The sequence below is a fragment of the Phyllopteryx taeniolatus genome, chromosome 11 (assembly GCF_024500385.1).
Source record: "Phyllopteryx taeniolatus isolate TA_2022b chromosome 11, UOR_Ptae_1.2, whole genome shotgun sequence".
Taxonomy (NCBI): domain Eukaryota; kingdom Metazoa; phylum Chordata; class Actinopteri; order Syngnathiformes; family Syngnathidae; genus Phyllopteryx; species Phyllopteryx taeniolatus.
Window position 1 is genome coordinate 14,962,332 of NC_084512.1, and position 23,229 is coordinate 14,985,560.

A 23,229-nucleotide genomic window follows, 5' to 3' on the forward strand; every position below is an offset into this window, starting at 1 on the left:
GAAGACTGGAGCGAGCTGGTCCACGCAGACTTTGAGGCAGGATGAGGACACGTGGTCCGGGCCTGCCGCTTGGTTAATCTTTTGTTGTTTGAAGATGCGTCTCACATCCTCTTCATGGATGGTTAACGCAGAGGTCAGAGGTGTGATTGTGGTCGCGGGTGCGGCCGGGTGCGTGTGTGGTGTGAAACTGTCCTTTTCAAATCTGCAGTAGAAGGTATTCAAGTCGTTGGCTAGTGTGCTATTGTTCTCAGCTTGGTAGGATCGTCGCTTGTAATTAGTCAGCGATTGGAATGCATGCCAGACTGATTTAGAGTCCTTTGCGCTAAACTTATTTTCCAACTTTGCTGCATAGATCCTCTTTGCAATGTTAATTTCTTTAGTCAGCTGGTTTGTAGCTCGATTATACAGGGCCCTGTCCCCGCTCTGATATGCGTCCTCCTTAGCTTGGCGAAGCTGCTTAAGTTTAGCAGTGAACCACGGCTTGTTGTTGTTGAATGTGCGAAATGATTTTGTTGGTACACAAACCTCGTCACAGAAACTGATATAGGATGTGACAGTGTCCGTATATTCATCCAGGCTACCAGCTGAATTTTCAAAGACACTCCAGTCTGTGCAGTCTAAACAGCTTTGAAGTTCCACCTTTGCTTCATTGGTCCACTTTTTCACTGTTTTCACAGTAGGCTTCGCGCATTTAAGTTCTTGCCTGTACGTCGGTATTAAGTGAATTAAGCAGTGATCAGACGAGCCCAGGGCTGCACGAGGTATAGCACGCTATGCGTTTTTTACCGTAGTGTAGCAGTGGTCTAAAGTATTATTTTCCCTGGTAGGACAGTCGATGTGCTGCTTGTATTTAGGGAGTTTGTGGTTGAGTTTAGCTTTGATGTGTATTTATGTGGCTAAACCTTTAGCCACGGTTAGCCATTCCTTGTCACTAGGAACTGAGCTGATAAGTTTTAATGATGTGGGCCCAATTAAATTACCTAGTCATCAATCAGGAGTAGGGCTGAACGATTTGGAAAAATACTTTTAATTGGAATGAGTTTTTTGTTTCTTTTAAACAAATATTGTAAATGCGATTTAGCATGGGATTTTTCGGGAGAAAGTTTGTTATCTTCAGCATTATCCACTAAACACAAGAAATAAATTATTCTATAGTATGTACACAACATTAATTGTATAGCCAACAAATAAAAAACTCTTTCTTGTAGCCCAGGCCTAAATATTACGATGAATTGATATGAAGAACAAATCATTATTATCCTATTGAATTGTAAAAAGAAAAGCCTACCATCATAGTAGAATGTTCACTTATTGATTTAACTTCATGCCTTGTAAAAATGTAATACTGTATAAAAACGTTCTTGTCAGTAGCAATAGCACACGTATAGTGATAATGTGGGGAGTGACACAAGTGATCCTTTTCATCACCAAGATGTCCGTATAAAATCAGTTCAAATGGTAAACTATATTAAATGTAAATTAATGTTCTTATCAATTAAAGTAAAAGTGTTGAGATGAGTCACTTGTTTTTTAATAATCCTCAAGAAGGATCTTAAGGACTTTATATAGAATTTTCTCAAATTTAAACTTTTTAGATGAAAATAATAATATATATTATATACTGTATATATTAAGAATTAATATTCTAAATCTTTGGTGGTAAATATCAGTAGGCTAACTTTGTAGATAATTGTAACAGATTTCAAAAGCAGGACGAACTGGTCTAAATTACATAAGGGTGGGGCGTGACGATGGTTGCCTTGGGTCTCCAAATGACTAGCTCGCTGCGCCCTTGTTCAGGTTAGTGCGGCTACCGCCGCTTAGCATGGCGACCACAGTGGGATTAGTGGCTAGTTCATTAATGGAGAAGGCAGCTAGCTAGCTGCGAGAACTAATGTGAATTGAAGAACACATTGACCATCGACACTTCAAACGTATGTTGCGGTAATAAATATGGATGCTTCAATCCGGCACCAAGCGGCATCGGATCTTGTCTTCCCTGATGCGGCGCTCTTCACAGTGGCTGGACGGCATATTGAAGCGTTTTAAGAAGCGGGTGGGGAATTAAACCTTTAACATGATTCACACACAGCAGAATGAGCGCGCTCACTTTCACTTTTATCACGAAGGGCTTTGGAGTTTTGAAGCAGCCAATTTTGATTCAACAGCATGGCGAATGTGGACAATATTCGCTTCGCCAAATCCTGTTTCAATTAGCCATTGGAGAGGTGGCGAACGGGCAGCACGAACCCTGACTAACATTCGCACGGTGGTGCGAAGAAAATTGGCCTTTACTGATATCTGTCTGATATCTGAACCTGATAGTGGCTTTGGGTCAAGAGGAGCGAGATGAGGTGACTCAGGCATCGTTTTGGAATTACTTCGCCTCCCAGGTGAAGTATTCCGGACACTTCTCACCTGGAGGGAACCCCGGGGATGAAACAGGACACGTTGGAGAGACTATGTCTCCCGGTTGGCCTAGGGATGCTTTAGGACAAAGTGGCTGGGGAGAGGGAAGTCAGGGCTTCCCTGCTTAAGATGCTGCCCCCGAGACCCTGACCATGGATAAGTGGAAGAAGATAGATGGATGGATGGATGGATGGATGGATGGATGGATGGATGGATGGATGGATGGATGGATGGATGGATGGATGGATGGACGGATGTTCCTACAAACTGGTTCGGAAACAACAATGAAAATAAATCCTAATTTCAACCTGTGTACACTATATGATTGAAAATGGTCAAGAATGGTTGTCTGGCATCAAATACAAAATAATTGTTGACAATTTAGGGTTGTCATGGTACTTGTGGATTGTGATCCTCGTGCTGAGATCCACTACTAAAGCTGTAGTATGCATGCTATGCAAGCTCTTTTAAAATCACAACACTAGTTTTTTAGTACAATATTAAGCCATAGAAAATATTGATTCTGTAAGGATGCTCAAGTTTTTTCATTCATGTTGAACACTATACAAGTAGTATAGTGGTTCATATCTTTTTATGTTGGCATCTTGTAATTTTACAATTTAAAAGTAAACTGCAAATGGATGCATATGTGGATTTATCATTGTCTCATTATACCTTGTTTTATATATATGGTATTTTGTATTTCACTCCACAGGACCTAGGTGTGCTTTGTATGAAGCGTGATAAAGCAATATCATCATGATATGATTGATTGATGATGTTTCTTTATCAGTTATTTAAAACTTTACCTTCATTTTATTGCAATGTTCCGTTGAATCTGAAAATGAGCAGTGCACATTCAGAAAATAATTTTCCAACGATTAAAAGGCAAAAATGATTTATTATTATTTTTGCCGGTGGATAATTACGCTGCAAAGGTTGCCACTTTACAAACATTTGAAAAAAAAATCAGAATATGCGTGTTTTCAAAGAATAATTTAAATCATATATCTTTTTTTTTCTTGTTGGTAATCTGTTCCATCTTGGTTGAAACAAATTATTGTATGGCAAATTTATCCTTTGTGCTATCCTGATGACTAAGTGCAGCACTGGTGGGCTTAGAGATGTCATAATAAGAACTGCACAAAAGCAGGATATAAAGAGAAAAGGCAGCACATTTTTCATCTGTGAGTTGCCACTTCATATTGATGTTATCCCATGAAACGTGCAGTGTTTCAGTCTATGAATGAAAGTAAATGTGTTCACTGACTGCACTAAATAGCTGTACAGAATATAAAACACCTTAAAAGCAAAAATGTAAGTTGTGTTAATTTTGGTTTTAACTTTCTTTAATGCCACAATGGTAAATATAAATCCACAGAGACTTACGTGTAATATTGAATGCAACTACAAAAGTTAAAGGAATAGATTAGTTTTCCTTTTATAGCATTATTCTTTTATAGCATTCATAACACTCAACAACCCTTTATACTCCATATTATGTTTTTATTCATTAAAGTAGCACTTAGCAGGCGCAAAAAAATGACATGTAAATTCGACACACCACAGAGAAGAGTAATGTGAACAAGCTTACCAAATTTGAATGAATAAAACAAAATCGCTAAGAATATAAAATCAGGTTTCAAAACAGAGAGCTGAGAGGTGGCACACCTCTCAGTTCTCAGACACTGTGGGCGTGTCGAATGGATGCGCCAAAAGGAATCAAACATACTGAGGGGGTGATAGCTTATACGATGTAAAATCACATTAGGAGGCTCAACTTCAAAATGTAATGGTTATTGTGGACTATAATAATAAGAATAAGCACACAAGTGAATTTACCCTAATTGTTGGTGACATAATGTCAAAGCCGAACACGGCACCTGACGACAGCGGGACGGTAGGAGGAAGCCCAGATAGTTAGACAGCTGGCACTGCTCGATTCACTATCAAGTTAACCCCGAAGCCATGTCGTATCTGGTGAAAAACTATCAAAACTATCCATCTTAAAATGTGCACTGCAGATTCAGCTGGTGGTGTTGATGTTCAGCTCGCCATCTGCGTGTATTTAAAAAGTCAATCCATTGTGTTTTTATTTCCTCATTTTTTGGGAGCTTAAAAAAATGGCACCGAGCTGTTTTGTAAATTGAGACATCCAGCGAAGACGCATTTTTGGGATGTTGCCATCCTTAGCTTGCTAACTGCTCGCTGGAGTGGTAAATGGGGCTTGTTATGGAAGCCAAGCACAGCCAACTCAGAACTGAGTAGCATAGCCAAACATGTCCTTATATAGTGGGGGAGGAAACTCGAGCTCAAAAATATACGCCCCCAGCCCCTGTGATGTGTTTTAGCCCCGCCCACAAAAGTAGGAAAATTCAACGGGGAAAAAGATGCTTAAGCTATATCACAATTCAGCACTATATTGTTATACTTCTTTGCATATGTTTTCAGTACTTCAGACATATTTAATGTATTTAGGAACAAAACACGGATATCTGCTTAGAGCCTCTTTAACAGTTACCTTTGAAGCAACGGTCTGTTGAATATCCTATACATGCAAAATTCACTTTGGGTCCCACCACTTTAATGCTGCATATCTAAAATACTATTGTAGCGGACATGCCACGCAAAAGATGCCACCCGGCACCCCAGCCTCGCACTACCGCCGCTCCCCGCCAAGGTAGACGTTAACTCCAGAGTCACACGCAGATTCTAAACGGATTAACCCAACAAACTATCTTCAACAAGACACAGACATTTGCTTTGCCATGCCGACGCGAAGTGGATCACGTCTGCCTGGTACTTCAAAGCGGAGACCCAAGGATGCTGAGTTAATTAACTCCCCACCAGTTGAAGGGTTGGACCCACAGAGGCGCCTCCACCCTGCTGAGTGCTGCTATTTGGGAGTTGGAACAGGCAACAGCGACACCCACGGGCGATGAAACGACACTACAGACGTGGGTTCATAAGAGTCAATATTTTAAGAACTTTACATGAATGCCACTAGTGACTGTATTGCTGAAAACTTGAATGTCTAACGTCAAATCTGTTGTTAACTGAACAAGAGGAAATGTCTCACCCCACGCCACAAATGTCACATGAAAATAGTAATGTTCTCCACACCACATAACATTTGAAACATTCATTACAGGTATGAAAAAGGATGAGCGTGGAACAATGCAGGGTGGGAAAATGGTCTCGTTATCTTAAACCCAATAATTAATATTTTATTCCACTGGTTTTAAACCACAAAATAATCCTACAATGGAAAAATAACGCCAAAAGGCAGTCCAGCCCCTCTGTGTTTGCGAAGGTGGTAGAAAAGAAGGAGGGGGCGGGGGGTAAACCCCACCTTTTTGACCCGCTCTGGCCATAAAAGGGGCCGGAGCTGGGAGAAGTAGAGAAGTTTTTGGAGTCTTGATGGAGAAGTCTTCCTTTGGTCACCCCGACCAACTCGCCGACGACCGCAGCAGGCAGGACGCCCACCTCACTGCAGCGGTTCCTGTAAGCGCTCCAAGCCACCGTGCTTGGGGGCCCGAACTCAGTCTGAGGGAACGGAGTCGGACGCAACGCGCCCGCTCCGAATGTCACCCGAGAGACGTCCTGCCTGAGAACTCGTTGGCATCCTTCTCTTCCCCCGTTTTTCTTCCTCCCGTCGAATCCACCTGATCCCGGTGTGGACCGGGCCGGCCGAACACTCGGGAGCCTGACTCGCCTGCCTCAAACGTGTTCCAGACACGTAAGTCCAACATTGCGGTCTACTAAAAGTACGGATTAGTGCATATTTGGGTTTATATTAATGAGACCAGGAGTCCTCAGCTATACGTATTCACTAAACGCCCATTCTGCTAATCTCACATCACAAATTCCTTCCTTTACAATGTTCGCAGGTACCTTGTTTGTTTTGTGTTTGTCTGTGTTTTATCCTGTAGAAACCCCTTTTTATTATTACATTTTCTATAAAATTCACCACTTGCATTGATTATGTGTGTGTTTGGGCTCGGAACAAAACCTCTAGAAAGTCTAGAACTCAAAGTTCCTCAAATGTAGCTACCTTCCAATAAGAGACTGATTATAAAGGTTTCGCCTCAAGTTAAACTTGTAAAACTATGACGTGGTGCCCCTCATATCTATCAAAAATCTTGATTTATAACGCTGTAATTAAAATTAAAATTACGATAACTCATCGTTTCCTTCTAAACTAAGCACAATTCTTACAAATCCCATAAACGCTACACCATCGTGTTTGCTAGAGCGCCTTATAATCAGCATCACTTTTCTCCCCTGTTTGGCGCCCCCAAACAGTATTTACAGTACGGTATAAAAGAATATACTGTATAAGCTTGGAATACATGGTCAGAAACTACAGTCAAGTCAATGAAAGTAACAATCCAAAATACCAACATGAGAGTTGTCCTGGCTAATCTACCACGAAATAATATGGTCAAATAATATTGACTTAATGTAGACCATGCATATACTGTATATATAAAATGTGATCTGCTATCACATTTTGCAATAAGGGTATAAGTTGATGTGAATTGAATCCATTCATTGGTCTTGTATTTACCCTTGCTGGGTTTTTATTTTTTTAATTTTAAGTACGAAAACATGTCTGTCAGAAAATAACAGGAAACATTGCCACCACTGCTTTGTTGTCAATAACACAATTATCCATCATGTTGACTGGGCTTGGCATTTCTTTTGAAAGAAACGCGTTGGTTTTGTCAGAAATGATAAGATAATGCATGCTGCTTATCTGCGTAATTATCAATATCATGTTTGGTAGTGGGTTGACTAAAGTGGCTCTCAGCCATCTTTTACAAAAATATATATAGATATATATATGTGGATGGCTTGGGAAGAACAATTTAGAAAAAAAAGGAAAAGTAATTACTACTACTATTACTTTTTTTTCCATCCAAAAACATCCGTCAAGATGATTTTAATATGATGACAGCTTCTTCTGTTTGGAGTGTCTGTGACAGTCCAAGCACAAATGCGTGTTTAGTTTTAATCAGTGAGGCGTGCTGTTTTTCTTTCTTCTGTAGGACTACAATGATGAGATCAGACAGGAGCAACTACGAGAGCTTTCACTGTTGAATGGTTCTGATGAGTCCAGCAGAGGCAGGAATGGACAAGGAAGGAGCAGTCTGGCAACATCCACTGTATCCACCAGGTAACTCATGAATTACACATACATAAACAGGCTTATTAGGTTGAGGTTATACAGTAGGCAGAGTGAAACCTTTTGTTTTATGATTTGGGTTAATATCACTATAAAGTGCCTTTGGTGATTTCATTACAATTATTGTGAAAATGGAGCAGTATAATAAAACTCTGAGGTCTTATTACAAGTGGCCAAACATTTGCACACATACCATTACGATGAAGTCTCTCAAAATGTGTTTCCTTCATTTTATAAAAAAAATTTCATAGGACATACATGATTTTAGCATGTCCCATCATATAGGACATTTTGCATGTGTCCCTCATGCTGTCCACCCTGTCATCAAGAGTAAGCGCCCCTTTAAAAAAAATGAAAACTGATGTTTGCAGTGCCATCATTGACCAGCATTTTGTCATTCTTCAATGGAGGCTGAAACAATGGATAGTTGCAGAATTCATATTTACAATTGTTTCATATTTTTCATCATATTGTGTGTTTAGTTGGATGTTGTCAACCTTAACATGTCCACTCTGTTATAGTGAAATATCAATTGACATAAAAACTTGTCAGAAATTTGAATACATTTGTTAAACAATACACAGTCGGCGGCGGCACGGTGGACGACTGGTTAGAGCGTCAGCCTCACAGTTCTGAGGACCCGGGTTCAATCCCCGGCCCCGCCTGTGTGGAGTTTGCATGTTCTCCCCGTGCCTGCGTGGGTTTTCTCCGGGCACTCCGGTTTCCTCCCACATCCCAAAAACATGCATTAATTGGAGACTCTAAATTGCCCGTAGGCATGACTGTGAGTGCGAATGGTTGTTTGTTTCGATGTGCCCTGCGATTGGCTGGCAACCAGTTCAGGGTGTACCCCGCCTCCTGCCCGATGACAGCTGGGATAGGCTCCAGCACGCCCGTGACCCTAGTGAGGAGAAGCGGCTCAGAAAATGGATGGATGGATACACAGTCGGCTTGCTAACTGAATCATGTTGCCAAGGGAAGGTCCATTCTGTGCTCATTAAATGCTAACAGTAGCCAAAAATGTCCAACCTGTCATTGTCCACCCTTTCGGCAAGCTCACAAATTTTGCTATTTCCATGTATATTGTGTGCTTTCCGTTAATTTATATATATGTTTTTAATGTGAGAGCTTGATCAGTATGCATCTCTAACAGCATAACACCTACTTAATACAATGAAAATCGCAACTTTTTTGGGGGAAATGGGGAAGTCTCAAAGGCACCTAATGGTGATATTGACTAATTTTAAGTACCCATGGAAAAGAAGAAGGGAAAACATTTTTTTTTGTGTCTGTTGATAGATACAAAAATATAAAAATCTTGTCACACAACTGGCAATTTTCTTCCGAAATGTTAGACACCATACCAGTCAATACCTTTCGGACAGAACACTTCATTACGTACCGCTGCAGAATCTAATGTGATCCAGTACAAGAACTGAAGATACGAGTTTAGTTCAGTCCGAGACTACACTCGTATCATAAAACACTTGTACAGAATCTCAAATCATCTTTCCCCATTGAATGAAAAATCGATTAATAAATTTTTATTTAGTAATGTTATGAGTCATAAAGTTTTCGGGATTTTCGGAACACTATACAAGGAGTGGCTTGATTTTGCAGTAGCCACTCGCACTCATGCACAATGCAAGGATTAACCTAGCTATCATCGGTTTGTGGCCGGGCATCTTTGTCTCCTCTGCCGCTATGTAAGTCCTCTTTGGCATCCTCTTTCAAAAAAGCCATGTCTCGTCACAGTTGAAGCATTGCTGGAGGATGTACCGTATCCTTCATCTTCCGTTCCGCTTCTCCTCACTAGGGTCGCGGGCGTGCTGGAGCCTATCCCAGCTATCTTCGGGCGAAAGGCGGGGTACACCCTGAACTGGTCGCCAGCCAATCGCAGTTAGGCTGCTATCATTTCCGCAAATTGTTTTGGGGTAATCCACCCCTGCTTACACATCTGCGCTCACTGCCTTGCCATGCGGGACAATGGAATGAATGCCAGTTCTCTTTTAAAATTTCTCAAACCAGCCCTGACTGTCTTTAAACTCGTCCGGTACCTGGTCCTTCGAAGTCAGCGTGAATGCCTCGTCTTTTCACACAGAATACTTTCCCCGCCTCTGTGTGTCCCACAAACTGCTTCTCCGGAGTCAGCCATACCAACAGTAGCTTATCTATCTTCTCATGGAACCCTGTCCACAGCTTAGAAATTGTTTTTAACACCCTTGGCTGCCACTGTAGTTTTTATTGACTCCTTCTGCTTCAGTATACAGTAGTACATATTGTAGAAGTGCTACACTTGTGCTGCTTCACCAAGTCAACTACAGGTAAAAGCACATCTCACTCATATTAATGTATGATTTGCCTGCTTTACTTCAATGGCCATCATCCAATTCATATTCTCATCACTTACGTTTTTAGGATCCATAGTGGAAAAAAGAAATTTGGCCCCCAAAAAAAGAATGTGCGAGCTCATTACACTACTGTACCTAATGTATTGTCCTTTCACTGCTAAGAATCAACGTGAATTGATACTTTTAGCAGCCGGATGTTGTGACGTTTGCCGCCACCATCTAGCCAAGAAGGTCTGAAGTGCACTTGTAACTTTTTTTTTTCTTTTCACTTTTTTTTAAACCTCAAGACAAAAATTCAGCCAGGCAACAGTTCATTTCTCGAAAAACTCATTCATCAAGGCACTCGTATCTCAAGGCCCCACTGTATTTTCTATCTACAATTGGTGCGATCCAAATCCAGAGCTGTATCTAGGGTCTTTATAATACTAACTTACAGTATTTAGCTCTATGAGATGGCTATAATCCTAGACACCTTTCAGTTTCTTCTTCTTCTTCTTTTCCTTTCAGCTTGTCCCGTTAGGGGTCGCCACAGCGCGTCATCCTTTTCCATGAGAGCCTATCTCCTGCATCCTCCTCTCGAACACCAACTGCCATCATGTCTTCCCTCACGACATCCATCAACCTTCTCTTTGGTCTTCCTCTAGCTCTCTTGCCTGGCAGCTCCATCCTCATCATCCTTCTACCAATATACTCACTCTCTCTCCTCTGGACGTGTCCAAACCATTGAAGTCTGCTCTCTCTAACTTTGTCTCCAAAACATCGAACCTTGGCTGTCCCTCTGATGAGCTCATCAAACTGACACCTTTCAGTTTGATAAATTTAAAAAAAAAAAAAAAAGTGGTGTGATATGAATTATGAAAAACTCAAAAGACAAAGATGAACATGAAATGGGCAAGATTCTCAAATGTCTTTACAAAAATGTAAAGGCTACTTCATCAAAGTCCTCCTAAAATTGCAGCAATAAGCCTCCTGAAGGTGTGCTTACTGCCCCTTATTGCAGTTAATACTGTATATGAGTTGTGTGCAACGGAGTGCTCATTGCCAACAAAACAGCCATCTATGATCTCATTAGCAACTAACCCTAATAGATGCATAAAATGTAAATCAAACAAAGTGTGGCGGACATGCCACGCAAAAGATGCCACCCGGCACTCCAGCCTCGCACTACCGCCGCTCCCCGCCGAGGTAGACAATAGAGGCTGGTGAGACGCAACGTCACACACAGACGCTAAACTATCAAAAACAAGACACAGACATTTGCTTTGCCATGCCGACGCTAAGTGAATCACGGCTGCCTGGCGCTTCAAAGCGGAGACCCAAGGATGCCGAGTTCGCCCCCGGACGCTAAGTTAATTAACTTCCCGCCAGTCGAAGGATGGCACCAACAAAGGCGCCTCCACTCTGTTGAGTACCGCCACTTGGGAGTTTGAACGGGCAACAGCGACACCCACGGGCGACGGAACGACACTACAGACATGGGTTCATAAGACAGTCTGTGACTCGACTGGGAATTAATATTTTAAGAACTTTACATGAACGCCACTAGTGACTGTATTGCTGCAGACTTGAATGTCTAACGTCGAATAGGTTGTTAACTGAACCAGATGAAATGTTTCACCCCACACCACAAATGTCACATGGAAAATAGTAATGTTATCCACACCACACAACATTTGAAACATTCATTACAGGTATGAAAGAGGATGAGCGTGGAACAATGCAGGGTGAGGAAATGGTCTCGTTATCTTAAATCCAATAATTAATATTTGATTCCACTGGTTTTAAACCACAAAATAATCCTAAAATGTGAAAAATAACGGCAAAAGGGAGTCCAGCCCCTCAGTGTTCGCGAAGGTGGTAGAAAGGGAGGAGGGGTGGGGGGGAACCGCCCTTTTTGGGAGTTTTTGGTGGAGAAGTTTTCCTTTGGTCTCCCCGACCAACTCGCCGACAACTAGGCCAGGCAGGATGCCCACCTCACCCGAGGTGGCAAGGACGCATCGGATAATCCCTGGGTGCAGAGCCTCCTGCAAGCGCTTCGAGCTACCCTGCTTGGGGGCCCGAGCTCAGTCCGAGGGAACGGAGGCGGACGCAACGCGCCCGCTCCGAACGTCTTGCAAACAGAGACACCCGAGAGACGTCTTGCCTGGGAACTCGTTGGCCTCCTGCTTTTCATCCTCTTTTTCCTTCCTCCCTTCCGTCGAATCCACCTGTTTCCAGTGCGGACCAGGCCGGCCAAACACTCGGGAGCCTGACTCGCCTGCCTCAAACGTGTTCCAGACACGTAAGTCCAACATTGCGGTCTACTAAAAGTACAGATTAGTGCATATTTGGGTTTAAATTAACGAGAACAGGACTCCTCAGCTATGCATTCACTCGACGCCCATTCTGCTAATCTCACGTCACAAATTCCTTCCTTTGCCAATGTTTGTCTGTACCTTGTTTGGTTTGTGTTTGTCTGTGTTTTATCCTGTAGAAACCCCTTTTTATTATTAAATTGTCTGTAAAATTCACCACTTGTATCATTGTTTTGTGTGACGGGGTTCGGAACAAAACCTCTGGAAAGTCTAGAACTCAAAGTTTCTAAAGTGTAGCCACCTTCCGATAAGAGACTGATTAAAAAGGTTTGTCGTCAGTTAAACTTGTAAAAATATGACGTGGTGGCCCTCATATATATCAAATATCTTGATTTATAACGCTGTAATTTAAAATTACAATAACCTGGAAGTGACGCAGGCGCCGCTTCCAACTCGTTTCCTTCTAAATTAAGCACAATTCTTATTTCATACATAATCACTACAAAAGCATTTAATTAGCTCAGCCATGCATTTGGTTACTTGTATGGAACTCTTGCCTTTTTGGTGCCCTTTATAATTTATTTATTCATTAGAGCAAATTATCCACAGTATAACAGATTGTGGTCTGACTGGAGTAAACCGGTACAGTCTGTGAAATTTTGGCAGCACATGTAGACATGCTAGTTCCAGCAGTATCAAGGAATGCTCATAACAACAACAAAAAAGTCAGCACCACCAGCAGCAGTTCCCTCCTCAGATTCACCGCTTATGGCACACTGATAAGCAATTAGTGTAAATCTCCATGAAAAATATGCACTGCTAATACCCCTTTGAGATGCTGTATTTCTGACTCACATTAGGCTGTTACCTAGAGGAGGATAACCAGAGCAAAAAAGGCTATCCCAGCCCACCTACAGCACGTTCAAGTGGAAGTTAAAGGACAATAGACTGCTTTGCGGTGCAAAGTCCAACCTAAAATACTGGCAGTGATTCTCTCGTCCTGCTGTAAGCAACACCCCACCCAAATACAAATAATGCATCGGCCCCTTTTACAAACTCAAATTTTGCAAACTTTAATATGACAATTCACATTATGGAAGCATCTTTCGTCTCCATTCATGTCAGACACGCATAATGTCTGTCAGTATAAACATCTTTGTCTATTCACATAAACATAAAATGTTAACATTTGTTTACATACATACAACTTACTGTATGTCCATCCATTCACAAACTCCCACACTGTAACCATCTCTCGGTCCAGTTACATAAACACGTATGCAAGCATCTGTGTGTTCATACAAATACACATGCAATGTAAACATTTATTTACATCGGTATTTCCTAACCTTTATTGAGCCAAGGCACATATTTCCTACTCCTCTCAATATGAACGGCAAATGAAATAAAAATAACTAAATAAAATAAATATATGTGAGTGCGAATGGTTGTTTGTTTATATGTGCCCTGTGATTGGCTGGCAACCAGTTCAGGGTGTACCCCGCCTTTCGCCCAAAGATAGCTGGGATAGGCTCCAGCACGCCCACGAACCTAGTGAGGATAAGCGGAACGGAAGATGAATGAATGAATAAAATATGAAAGTGCAAATTCAGATATTGCTGAACAATATCACTTAATCTCAAACATCCATCCATTTTCTGAGCCGCTTATCCTCACAAGGGTCGCAGGAGTGCTGCAGCCTATCTCAGCTATCTTCGGGCAGGAGGCGGGGTACACCTTGAACTGGTTGCCAGCAGCATTTTGAGAGGGGAGGTTAAAATAAACAGCTGAAATAAACTTGTATGTGATTGACTCGGACATGACGTCTAACTCACGACTGCAAAAATGATGTTCTGTTTTAACTGGTCTTTTTCCTGGTAAATTAAGTTTAAATAAAATAAAAATAATTCTGGTTGCACAAGGATGCACGCCCTCTTAGAACTGGCATGTGGCTGTATTCTGAAGTAACAGATCACATTCAAACTCATGTTCAATTGGAATCCACACACACCTGCCACCATTTCAGTTTTTAAGTGGGAAAAAACAACAACACATACATAGGGCCTTACAGAAACATTATTTGCTTTATCCACTAAAATGACTCAATGAAAAACTTTTTTGGTGACCAGACTTCTTCGTAAAGTGTGTGTGTGTGTGTGAGTGTGTGCGTGCGTGTGTGTGTTTGTGAGAAACGTCCATCCATCCATCCATTTTCTGAGCCGCTTCTCCTCACTAGGGTCGCGGGCGTGCTGGAGCCTATCCCAGCTGTCATCGGGCAGGAGGCGGGGTACACCCTGGACTGGTTGCCAGCCAATCGCAGGGCACATAGAAACAAACAACCATTCGCACTCACAGTCATGCCTACGGGCAATTTAGAGTCTCCAATTAATGCATGTTTTTGGGATGTGGGAGGAAACCGGAGTGCCCGGAGAAAACCCACGCAGGCACGGGGAGAACATGCAAACTCCACACAGGTGGGGCCGGGGATTGAACCCGGGTCCTCAGAACTGTGAGGCTGACGCTCTAACCAGTCGTCCACCGTGCCGCCTGTGAGAAACGTTAGTTGAGTAAATGTAAAGGAGTAAATGTAGCGCGCTATTACCCACCTTTGTGTGATATGTTATCCAAATTGAATAAGTCCTCCAGTGAATACGATCCAAAGTCACCGTACAGTCCTTCGCTTATAAAAAAAGCCGCTTTTGGGAAGGCAACACGGCCATGGCTATGTTGTCACTCTTTACCCACTTGTTGGTCGGCTAAACCCCTGACAAGGTTGCTCAGCTCGCTCGTGGGAAAGCGGCTGAGTGCTCAAATCAACAATTAACCTCTCTCTCCCCACATTAAAAATGTAATCCTATGAAATAATAAAAAAATTTAATAAATGTACCTGTAATCTGATTACATGTCTTTTTTCAGTAAATGTACCGGATTACCGTTACATTTTTCTATTTAATCCTGAATACGTAACACCAGTACATGTATTCCGTGTCACCCTTTCCAATCCTGTTTCCACGTAGCCCCTGCAATGTGCTCATGTACCCCTAGGGGTACACGTGGGAAACATTGCACTAATCAGAATCAGAATCATCTTTATAGTGCTGGCAGTGGGTGGGAATCACTGATTTATAATGGTTCATAATGCAAACCTCTCTCCATTCATAAGCATATATTGGTTAATGTTAATATTTGTCTGTCTAGATACACACAATGTATCTTTGTTCATTCACATACAGTAAATATCAGTCGGACCAAATAAATGCATATATAATACAAAGTTTGTGTGTCCATGCACGTACAAACGATGTAAATATTGGCCCATTCGCATATAATGAAAACACGTTTGTAAATTAACAGCCTGATGTAAATATCCATCTGCCCATTTACATGCATCTATCTGTTAACACAAATTGACACATAATGTAAACATTTGTCTTTTAATTCACTTACAAATACTGTGTAATGTACACATCTCTCTATTAACATACATAAATAATGCAAAGGTGTGTCTGCAAGATTGTTTTACTGAAGTCTAGACCAGTGTTTCCCAACATACTGTATATTGAGCCAAGACACGTATTCTACTTCAGCCAAACTCTCACAGCACACCACTAAACAAAAATGTAATAAAAATTGGATACGCAATGTTAATTATGTACATTCTGCCATTTAGAGGAAGAGCATTTAATTTTTATGCCTGTCACTATAATTTGCTGGAGTAGATAGTTGGACAAAAGATACATTATTTCTAGGAAATAAATAATTTTCAGCCCAATGAACTCACTGCCAGACGTTTTCAAAGTAGAGTGCCAACCGTTTTAGAGCATTTTGACTGATCTTTCAAGACCCACAGAATATTACATCCATCCATCCATTTTCTGAGCCGCTTCCCCTCACTAGGGCCGCGGGCGTGCTGGAGGCTATCCCAGCTGTCATCGGGCAGGAGGCGGGGTACACCCTGAACTGGTTGCCAGCCAATCGCAGGGCACATAGGAACAAACAACCATTCGCACTCACAGTCATGCCTACGGGCAATTTAGAGTCTCCAATTCATGCATGTTTTTGGGATGTGGGAGGAAACCGGAGTGCCCGGAGAAAACCCACGCAGGCACGGGGAGAACATGCAAACTCCACACAGGCGGGGCCGGGGATTGAACCCGGGTCCTCAGAACTGTGAGGCTGACGCTCTAACCAGTCGTCCACCGTGACAAAATAAATGAAAGAGTTGTGTTGTGGTTTATGGAGCAGGACGGGACCCAAGAGCGGATATGGGCAAAAAGATAGGTCAGAATACGGAGGTTAGTGTGCTCAACAAATGACCAAGGGGAGTTGAAGTTCGAGCGCGTAGCAATGTCCTAAGGTGCGAGGTCTTGGCCAGATGAGAGAAGCAACAGGCAGGTGATGAATTAGTTGTGGGAATTCTGAGCGGAAAGCAAAAAGTACAGATTAGAATCTAAACTACTTGGCAAAAAAAAAAAAAAAAGCCTGAGCTAGAGGTGATTGGCAGCGTGACTTAAATCGATCTGGTGACGAAGTGGATTTCGGGACTGGCTTAAGTACACCACTGATGATGATGGATTGCAGCTTGTCCTCACTCCAACCCGTCTCACACACAGGGTGAAGTTCAGAGTGCTGAGACAGCAGCCCTGACAAGTAGACTAACTTCTTTCACCTTAATTGTTTCTACCTTTTTTAGTTTTTGGCCTGGTTTCAACAAAAACACCGGTTTCTGAGTTAAAAAGTGGAGAAAAATAGATTTTGTGACAAGAAACATTGTCAAGCAGTACAGTGACTTTGAAATTCATATTTTTTGCTTATGCGAGACCTCAAATTATAAACCAACAAAAACAAGACTTTTGATGGCAAAATAATCTATTTAGAGATATGAAATGCACCGTGAATATATGTCAGCGGCTTTTTCACATGGCATTTATCAGTCACCCTAATATTTATCTTCTACTCAAAAGCTGTGCTGATATCAAATTAAAAGTGATGCAAAGCCACCATCTACTGGGATCTGTTAGTCATTACAGTAGTTACAACAAATCTGAAATTCACCGACAAGCTGGGCGAGTCCCTCTTCCATGCCTACCCGTTGATAAACATATCTGACTTATCGTAATTTCTTGTGTATAATGCACCCAAAAAAATAGTCAAAAGTCAATAGTGTGCATTATACATAGGTATAGGGGAAAATGAAAAAAATATATATTTTATAAATGTATGCTGCCATCTAGAGGTTATGAAAAAGCTATACATTTTAATTCCAGTATACCACCGCCACCTAGAGGTTATGAAAATGGTGTACACTTTCATTCTAGTATGCCATCGCCACCTAGAGGATATGAAAAAGGTATAGCCTACACTTTCATTCCAATATGACAGGGGTACATATGACTGCATATATGTAAAGTTGTGCTCATAAGTTTACATACCCAGGCAGAATTTGTGAAATGTTTTTTTTTTTTTTTTTTTAATACGACTGATGACTGAACAACAACCATCATTAATTTCTTTATGGTTATGTTTTGTTTAATAAGAATGGTTTTATGAAATGCGTCACAGTTTAATTTGAATCCTATTAAAATAAAATTAAATGTATTTCACGTGGTCCTTCATGTTTTCTTTAAAGAATTGTACACATATTACAAATTCTGCCTGGGTAATCAAACATATGAGCACAACTGTGTGTTTTCTCATTTACTAAATAAAAGTAGGGCTGGTAATTTCAAAATCAGAGCAAGTAAATAAAAAGAAAGTATTACGTGTTCAAATGAAATACAAATACAAAATACAGATAATACTTCATGTTTTGATCATATGGGTAGAAGCAAAATCATGCATTGGAAGGGTTTTCCATAATTTTGAGGTCAACTTTGGGGCTGGGTATTATACATGGGTGCGCATTATACACAAGAAATTACGGTATACATACGTCCGTGGCAGGGAAATAATAACGTCCAGGCAGTGAATAAGTTAAGCGAAATGAGATCATTTCCTCCGGCACACTACCTAAGGTGCCGAGGCACACTAGTTTGGAATGACTGGTCGAGACCTCAGGAACTTCTCTCAAGGGCGACACATTTCAGCCTGCTATCTTTACAAGCCCTCAAGGACAGCTGAGGTTATGCTCATTTCAGGTTTCACTCAGGCATACTTTGAGTGAGACGACCGCCGACTGAGGCAGCCATACAACCGATTAAACTGATTCCACCGCAAATTGCAGACTGTTCACAGAACTTGCAGGGTACTATTCCCAAGGCAAATCACCGCCAAGCTCTTCTGCTTGCTTGCTTGCTTTGTGCAGGGCCCGCAGGAACACAGGAAGGAGCACAGTAACGCCTCGAGGGACGGCCACCGCAACACACAGCAAGCTTGCTGCATCTGTTTTAACGAGGGAGGCTCAAACCCCGAGATCCAGGGGAGCACCAGTAACGGCAATTGGAGGGTACCGACCTCCACAGTTAGCTGGCACACATGACTCATACGACGACTATGTGAGTGCAATCCTCTTTGCTCAAAGTAAAAAGTAGAGCTGATAGTAATTGTTGTTGAACTGTAAATCAGACTAGCTTTACCAACCATTAATGTGATGATTCTTATGTTACATGTAGAGGTAGCCACATTGGGACATGAATCATGATTTGGAAAATTTGGGGCTTTTTTCATTTAAAAAAAAATACTTTTTAAGCAACAATACTTTACATTTTCGGTCAGCTCCAGATTACAAAGAAACATCCCTATTGTGTAAAATTCAATTGTTAGCTAGGGGATATTTATGAGCAACCAGTCCGAGTGTACAATGCTTGCGTACCCATTGTAGGCTGGTGTAAGCTACAGCTCTATCAAACTGATCTTTGTAAGGGGTAAAAAGTGGGTGGATGGATGGATGGACGGACAGATGGATGGATGGAGAACAATTGAAGCAAAGGACAAAAAGCATTTCCCACAAATTCTGTGCCCCTGCTATTTTGGAGATTTTAAAGTGATCCTTTTCATGGGTTTTTACAGTGTACTTACTAAGTGTAATGCCCCCGCATGTGGGAAAGGAGAGCCACAGTCTCCTGGAGAACAGTAAAAGATGTAAACACAATAAGCGCACTCACGCAACATTAGCCAGAAACACACAAACACACATTACAAGGTACAAAGTACAAGGTACTTTTATTCTCAATTCTTCAATATGCGTAACACATACAGATTGAAATTACGGTACTCAAGGGCCCGCGGTGAGCTAAATTACGGTACTCAAGGGCCCGCGGCCCGCGGTGCTGTAAAAAAATAATAACATCAATACAAAAGCTAAAACCCCTCCTTGAGCCGTCACCTTGTCGTGGTGGAGGGGTTTGTGTGTCCCAGTGATCCTAGGAGCTAAGTTGTCTGGGGCTTTATGCCCCTGGCAGGGTCACCCATGACAAACAGGTCCTAGGTGAGGGACCAGACAAAGCACGGCTCAAAGACCCCTAATGATGACGACAAACAATGGACTTCGTTTTCCCTTGCCCGGACGCGGGCCACCGGGGCCCCCCACTGGAGCCAGGCCTGGTGGTGGGGCTCGAAGGCGAGCGCCTGGTGGCCGGGCCTGCACCCATGGGGCCCGGCCGGGCACAGCCCGAAAGGGTAACGTGGGTCCCCCTTCCCATGGGCTCACCACCTGTGGGAGGGGCCATAGGGGTCGGGTGCAGTGTGAGCTGGGCGGTGGCCGAAGGCGGGGACCTTGGCGATCCGATCCCCGGCTACAGAAGCTGGCTCTAGGGACGTGGAATGTCACCTCTCTGGCAGGGAAGGAGCCCGAGCTGGTGTGTGAGGTCGAGAAGTTCCGACTCGATATAGTCGGACTCGCCTCCACACACACCTGGGGCTCTGGTACCAGTTCTCTCGAGAGGGGTTGGACTCTCTTCCACTCTGGAGTTGCCCATGGTGAGAGGTGGCGAGCAGGTGTGGGTATACTTATTGCCCCCCGGCTCGGCGCCTGTACGTTGGGGTTCACCCCGGTGGACGAGAGGGTAGCCTCCCTCCGCCTTCGGGTGGGGGGACGGGTCCTGACTGTTGTTTGTGCCTATGCACCAAACAGCAGTTCAGAGTACCCACCCTTTTTGGAGTCCTTGGAGGGGGTGCTGGAGAGCGCTCCCGCTGGGGACTCCATTGTTCCGTTGGGGGACTTCAATGCTCACGTGGGCAATGACAGTGAGACCTGGAAGGGTGCGATTGGGAGGAACGGCCCCCCCCGATCAGAACCCAAGCGGTGTTCTGTTATTGGACTTCTGTGCTCGTCACGGATTGTCCATAACGAACACCATGTTCAAGCATAAGGGTGTCCACACGTGCACTTGGCACCAGGACACCCTAGGTCGCAGTTCGATGATCGACTTTGTGGTCGTGTCATCGGACTTGCGGCCGCATGTCTTGGACACTCAGGTGAAGAGAGGGACGGAGCTGTCAACTGATCACCACCTGGTGGTGAGTTGGCTCCGATGGTGGGAGAAGATGCCGGTCCGACGTGGCAGGCCCAAACGTATTGTGAGGGTCTGCTGGGAACGTCTGGCAGAATCCCCTGTCAGAAGGAGTTTCAACTCCCACCTCCGACAGAACTTTGCTCATGTTCCGGGGGAGGCGGGGGACATCGAGTCCGAGTGGACCATGTTCCGCGCCTCCATTGCTGAGGCGGCCGACCGGAGCTGTGGCCGTAAGGTGGTCGGTGCCTGTCGTGGCGGCAATCCCCGAACCCGTTGGTGGACACCAACGGTGAGGGATGCCGTCAAGCTGAAGAAGGAGTCCTATCGGGCCTTTTTGGCCTGTGGGACTGGCTGGCCAAGCGGAATGCAGCTCTGGTGGTCGCTGAAGCAAAAACCCGGGCATGGGAGGAGTTCGGTGAGGCCATGGAGAAAGACTTCCGGACGGCTTCGAGGAAATTCTGGTCCACCATCCGACGTCTCAGGAGAGGAAAGCAGTGCACCACCAACACTGTGTATAGTGGGGATGGGGCGCTGCTGACCTCGACTCGGGACGTTGTGAGTCGGTGGGGAGAATACTTCCAAGACCTCCTCAATTCCACCGACACGCATTCCCATGGGGAGGCAGAGTGTGGGTTCTCCTATCTCTGGGTTTGAGGTCACCGAGGTAGTTAAATAGCTCCTCGGTGGCAGGGCCCCGGGGGTGGATGAGATTCGCCTGGAGTTCCTAAAGGCTCTGGATGTTGTGGGGCTGTCCTGGTTGACACGCCTCTGCAACATCGCGTGGACATCGGGGACAGTGCCTCTGGATTGGCAGACTGGGGTGGTGGTCCCCCTTTTTAAGAAGGGGGACCGGAGGGTGTGTTCCAACTACAGGGGGATCACACTGCTCAGCCTCCCTGGTAAGGTCTATTCAGGGGTGCTGGAGAGGAGGGTCCGTCGGGAAGTCGAATCTCAGATTCAGGAGGAGCAGTGTGGTTTTCGTCCTGGCCGTGGAACAGTGGACCAGCTCTACACCCTCGGCAGGGTCCTCGAGGGTGCATGGGAGTTCGCCCAACCAGTCTACATGTGTTTTGTGGACTTGGAGAAGGCGTTCGACCGTGTCCCTCGGGGAGTCCTGTGGAGAGTGCTTCGGGAGTATGGGGTACCGAATCCCCTGATACGGGCTGTTCGGTCCCTGTACGACCGGAGTCAGAGTTTGGTCCGCATATCCGGCAGTAAGTCGGACTTGTTCCCGGTGAGGGTTGGACTCCGCCAAGGCTGCCCTTTGTCGCCGATTCTGTTCATAACTTTTATGGACAGAATTTCTAGGCGCAGCCGAGGCGTAGAGGGGGTCCGGTTTGGTGGCCTCAGTATTGCATCTCTTCTTTTTGCAGATGATGTGGTTCTGTTGGCTTCATCAAGCCGTGACCTCCAACTCTCATTGGAGCAGTTCGCAGCCGAGTGTGAAGCGGCTGGGATGAGAATCAGCACCTCCAAATCTGAGACCATGGTCCTCAGTCGGGAAAGGGTGGCATGCCATCTCCAGGTCGGGGATGAGATCCTGCCCCAAGTGGAGGAATTCAAGTATCTTGGGGTCTTGTTCACGAGTGAGGGAAGAATGGAACGGGAGATCGACAGGCGGATCGGTGCAGCGTCTGCAGTGATGCGGACTTTGTATCGGTCCGTTGTGGTAAAGAAAGAGCTAAACCGAAAGGCGAAGCTCTCAATTTACCGGTCGATCTTCGTTCCTACCCTCACCTATGGTCATGAGCTGTGGGTCGTGACCGAAAGAACAAGATCCCGGATACAAGCGGCCGAAATGAGTTTCCTCTGCAGGGTGTCCGGGCTCTCCCTTAGAGATAGGGTGAGAAGCTCGGTCATCCGGGAGGAATCTCAGAGTAGAGCCGCTACTCCTCCGCATTGAGAGGAGCCAGATGAGGTGGCTGGGGCATCTGATTCGGATGCCTCCTGGACGCCTCCCTGGTGAGGTGTTCCGGGCATGTCCCACCGGGAGGAGACCCCGGGGACGACCCAGGACGCGCTGGAGAGACTACATCCTTCGGCTGGCCTGGGAACGCCTCGGGATCCCCCCGGAAGAGCTGGATGAAGTGGCTGGGGAGAGGGTAGTCTGGGCGTCCCTGCTGAAGCTACTGCCCCCGCAACACGACCCGGATAAGCGGTAGAGAATGGATGGATGGATGGACAAAAGCTAAATAAATTATAGTATATACAGTATAAAAAGTATTAATTGAATGTGGAAATATCAAAGGTCGGATGATGTGGGCTACATAGTCAAGGTCAGAGAACCAAGGCAAAAAAGACATTTATCAATTAGATGATAAAACCCATCCATCCATCCATCCATTTTCTGAGCCGCTCCTCCTCACTATGGTCGCGCGAGGGCGTGCTGGAGCCTATCCCAGCTATCATCGGGCAGGAGGCGCGGTACACCCTGAACTGGTTGCCAGCCAATCGCAGCAACTGGTTGCCAGCCACTTTAGCAGCATTGGGTTTTTATCCCAATGCTGCTAAAGTGGCTGGTGCGACCCTGAGTC

General features: G+C 44.2%; 1 protein-coding gene across 4 annotated transcripts in view; it reads left to right on the forward strand.

Moving 5' to 3' along the window:
• The window catches only part of khdrbs2 (KH domain containing, RNA binding, signal transduction associated 2), a 75,758-nt gene that overhangs the window by 32,236 nt on the left and 20,293 nt on the right, over window positions 1–23,229 (forward strand). For all 4 annotated transcript variants that reach the window (XM_061790524.1, XM_061790523.1, XM_061790521.1 and 1 more), the window contains exons 5-6: window positions 7,461–7,588; window positions 18,547–18,736. In XM_061790524.1, the coding sequence (XP_061646508.1) occupies window positions 7,461–7,588; window positions 18,547–18,736 (318 nt within the window). The remainder of the gene's footprint in view (window positions 1–7,460; window positions 7,589–18,546; window positions 18,737–23,229) is intronic.